Below are 4,515 nucleotides of genomic sequence, written 5' to 3' on the forward strand. Positions count from 1 at the left end.
CTTTGCTTTTCCGAGTCGACACAGCTGACATATCCCCTGCCAGAAATGGCTTACCAGGGTAGGTCTGCCTCCTGACGGCCAAGCTGAATTGCTCCGCGCGCAATACATCGAGCCGGAGTTCTGTGTGGATGCCCCGGAGTTCCGTGTGGTTCGCGTGGAGAGGTGGGCCTGCAACCACCCGCTTCTCCGACGACCATACGCGAAATGGGTGGGCATGGAAAGGGAACAAGGTCGATGGATTTCCGTTGGGTCTTGCCGAATGGATCATCTGCATGGCTCTTCTCATGAATGTGTCTACGACGGATGATCCTCATCCTCGGCACAGTGACATGTTTGTTCCCTGAGGCTAGTTGAAATAGGCCAAACTGCCCAACACTATTTCCATAATCCTTGACTATCTTCATTTTATCTATCAGCTTCCTCAGATGTGTTCAATCACCACACCCAAAGGCGTAGGAGCCAGCCTTCTGGAGCTCCTCCCCGGAAGCCTCCCCACGACCCAGGTACCCTCTGACACAGACTTGGACGCGGTTGCAGACAAGGTGCTCAGGGATTTCCCGCAGTTTCAGGAGCATCACTTCGCAGACGATGCTTTATGGAGGGATACATACGCACTCACTGGAACTATCCGGACGTTTTATTTCGCGGCCTCGGTAGCAGCGGAATGGAATGCCCTCAGCCGGAGCCACGGTCTATCATCTGCAACTGTTGTACCAGGCTCCGTGAAAGTGGTCAGTCCCGACTCTGGAAGCTCGTGGATTGATTGCAGAATTCTCTTCACGTCATCAAAACCCGCAACAGAATGCTCCGGTATTCTCTCCATCGTGAGAACTGAGGATAGCTCGTGGAAGATCTGGATTCTGCGGACAATCCTTGAGCAACTAACCGGCTACGGCAATGTGGATTCACTTTACCCCTGCCAGGATCTTGCCAATGGCTCCAATCGAAATAATGCGAATTCACGTCACCTTTCCAGCAGTCATTCTGGGACGAATGGGATCTCCAACGATGCTCAGAATCATTTCCAGGCTGTTGTGATTGGCGGCGGACAGAGCGGCCTTAGCACTGGTGGGCGGCTACAGGCGCTCGGAGTGTCATATGTTGTGCTGGAGAGGAACGCCAATGTTGGTGATGCCTGGAAATCGAGATACGAGTCAGCGCGTTGTACGTTCATCCCCTACTCATCTTTCATCTGATGGGTCCTGCTTTCTTGTTAGTTCTGTGAGCTAATGATGCCGTAGTGCATACTGTCCGAGAGTATTGTAAGCCTCAACTTCCTTATATCATCGAGGCTACGAGACTAACATTGGGTATTTATAGCCCACTTGCCTTTTGACAGAACGTTTGGGCCTGAATACAGTGATTACTTGGGCAAAGATGAGTTGGCCAAGGGCCATAGGCAGTGGGCAGAGAAATATGGCATCGTAAGTTGTCCGTCGCCGGCTGATATCTGTTACTGTTGCTCATGATGTTCTTGTCTCAGAACGTTTGGCTATCGACGACGGTGGGATCCGGCCATTGGGATGAGACTGCCAAACTCTACACTCTGAATATCACCAAACAAGGACAGCATGTCCAGATTACGGCCCGGCATGTTGTGATGGCTACGGGTGCAGGATCTCAGAGCCCAGTGATGCCCAATATTTCGGACAGGGTGAGTGGAAAGCAACTGTTGAAAGCCGCGCGTAACTGGAAACTATATTGACCAACTTGGTTAGGATCATTTTCAAGGCATCTTGTTGCACTCTTCCGACTACTCGTCGGCGCAAGCTTGGGCTGGGAAGTCTGGTATTGTAGTTGGCACTGCTAACACAGGTGAGTGAATGACACAGATTTTCTACGAGTTTTCGACTCGGCTACCTCTCTACGTCTGAAGAAGCACATATCTGATCATCTTCAACAGCACACGACGTCGCCGATGACATGCAGAAGGCAGGCATGCAAGTCACCATGGTCCAAAGAAGCCGCACCTGTAGGTCTCGAGTACTGCATCAGAACGCCATCAAAGACAGGTCTAACTAACTTGAAAACAGTTGTGCTCCCAGTCGAGTTCATCAAAGACCGCTACGACAGTACGTTGAGCTAAATAGCATTAGCAGTAACATGGCTAACGCGTCCAGTCGTGTATAATGAGAAAATCCCAACTGAGATCAGCGACCGAGCCATGTTCAGCAATCCAGTGTCGATCGCCCGTTTACTCTCGGCCAAGGCATTCCATGCTATGGCTCGGGCGCAACCTGAAAGATATGAGGCTCTGGAGCGCGCAGGCTTCAAGGTTGACCCATTTGGAGATATCCAAGAGGCAATCAACATCCGTCTTGGTGGCCATTACATTGATGTCGGGACATCGGCCAAGATTGGAAAAGGATTGGCAAGTCATGTGTCGGTTGAGATCAAAGCTCTAGACTAACTCCCCAGCAGATCAAGGTCAAGTCAGACGCCGCTGTAGCGCGATATACGGAGCATGGACTGGAGTTCTCGGATGGAGTCGAAGTAAAAGCCGACGTCATCGTCCTTGCGACTGGCTTCGTCGGAAATCTTCGCCGTCACGTTGAGAAAATATTTGGCCCCAGAGTCGCAGACAGAGCTGGAGACTGCTTCGGCCTGAACAGCGAAGGGGAGGTTCTCGGAGCTTTCAAGCCATTGGAACGTAAGTGTTTTGGAGAACCTGCTCATATACATGTACACAGAGACTGACTTGCCATTTCACAGAACCTGGAATGTGGTATATAGGTGGTGCGCTTGGCCACGCGAGATATTATTCGCGTTTCATTGCATTGTCCATTAACGCAGATGACGTTGGCCAGCCGCTGCCGGTTTATCGAGATATTCTCGTTAACTAAGTCAACGAGCATCAAATAATGCACAGAGGATTGTGCCATGTAAAACCGACATCATTTTCATCATGGCATGCCCAGTGATAAACTCAAAAGAGAGAATCAAGAACACTTCTAAGAGAACTTTAGATTTCTATATTACTAGAGGGTTATGACTTTGAAGGTCTCATCTCAATGCTACGATGTACTGACCGACACACAACAATGACACGTCAATCACGAGTGAGAGAGACTCGCTTCAGCTACGAGAGGCAGCGCCCGATCTTCTGTCTCTTCTGTCCACTCCAGAAGACGCATGATGATCTTCACCGCCTGGCCGTACTGATCCACAACACTCATACATGTAATCGCACTGATTAACCCGCGGATGTCGGTGAAAAGATGTTGCTGCTCAAGGGGGACTAGATCTGCGGCTACAGAGTGACAAGCTTGGCAAAACACAGGCTAGTTGCAGACAGGGTTGGCTCTTGATGTGAGCCTACCCGTCATCTATCTACTCGTCACCGAAGATCCGGAGAAAACGCGCTTTTTTTGATGGTACATGTCAGAAAGCCAATATCACATCCCGTCACCGAGCCAATGCATTGTTGATCAAACCCATGCCTATCTTTTGCCAAGATTAGTGAACGATGAGCTGGGGAGTCGGGCTGCTGACGACGGCAGGGAAGCCATTTCTGAAGGTGGCTGGCTGGAAGCGTACTACATTCGGCAAGTTTCCTGCACCTCGGGCCGTCTTTTGCCGTTGCCTGACTACCTATGGACTACATGTCTCAAATAAAACTGTCTTGTCACCAGAACGAGGGGTAAGCGTGCCGGTGTCTGCCACTTGTCCATCCAAGTCTAGCATACACTACCATTTCAAAATAGAGGTACCCTGTTGTGTAGCTTGTCTTACCGTAGGGTCTAATAATTTGGCCTGGCCGCTAGCTACTACGTACTAGCTCTTCTACCCGATCCGCGCCATCCTCGGTGTCTTTACTCTTTGCAATCAATCTTGCATGTGGCTGGTCTCAATGTCACGGGCTAAATCCTGATTTCTGATAGCTTTGTTATCCCTTGAAACTGAAAAGCCATCGAAGTCTTTTATTTGAGCAACAGCTGCATGTAGCCTGAACCCTGTAGAAGCCTGCATGTCTAACTTGTCGGGCTGCGCGGAGCTTGCTGCCCAAGAGCTACGGTACTGGCACCCTGGGCCCGACTCTGGCAGCAACACAAGCGATATCGTTGTCATTTATCTGTTTGATGTTGTCATTCCTTACAACCTTTGCCGTCTTGTAAATCCAACCCGAGACGAGAGACTAGGCTCGAACACAAACGACATGTCTCAGCGTACCTACGACCTTGTGAGCTCACCCTCCTGACACGTCATCACATTTAGAAGCAAGTGAAAGTGACGTAGCAGGGTAGTTTGTTGAAATCATCTGAAATAGTTTGTCTCTACTGTCAGAAACGGCTATATAAATGCCTTTACTTCATGTAGGTTCCCACCTTTATCATCTCAGATCCAGTACTCCCAGATACCAGAACCAAAATCAACTACTACCAATACTTTTCTTATCATTAATACGACCCTTTCTTGCCTTCATCACGAAGTTCCTCACAACTCTTCTACTTGATGCCCCTATCGTGCACGCCTGCGGCAACAATGCGTACAGGTGCAAGAATCCTGATGCCTCCA

General features: G+C 49.7%; 1 protein-coding gene across 1 annotated transcript; it reads left to right on the forward strand.

The window, feature by feature from the left end:
- Positions 1–425: 425 nt before the first annotated feature.
- On the forward strand, positions 426–2,410 carry LRP88_04334 (flavin-containing monooxygenase; the record flags this gene model as incomplete). The annotated part of the gene is made up of 8 exons (XM_083240908.1): positions 426–1,164; positions 1,242–1,262; positions 1,321–1,424; positions 1,484–1,654; positions 1,719–1,815; positions 1,904–1,972; positions 2,034–2,072; positions 2,121–2,410. 8 exons carry the CDS (start codon positions 426–428, stop codon positions 2,408–2,410), a joined length of 1,530 nt encoding a protein of 509 aa, XP_083103438.1.
- Between the last annotated feature and the right edge of the window lie 2,105 nt (positions 2,411–4,515).

The sequence above is a fragment of the Fusarium phalaenopsidis genome, assembly GCF_050370095.1.
Source record: "Fusarium phalaenopsidis strain FUZ10S chromosome Unknown contig_32290, whole genome shotgun sequence".
NCBI lineage: Eukaryota > Fungi > Ascomycota > Sordariomycetes > Hypocreales > Nectriaceae > Fusarium > Fusarium phalaenopsidis.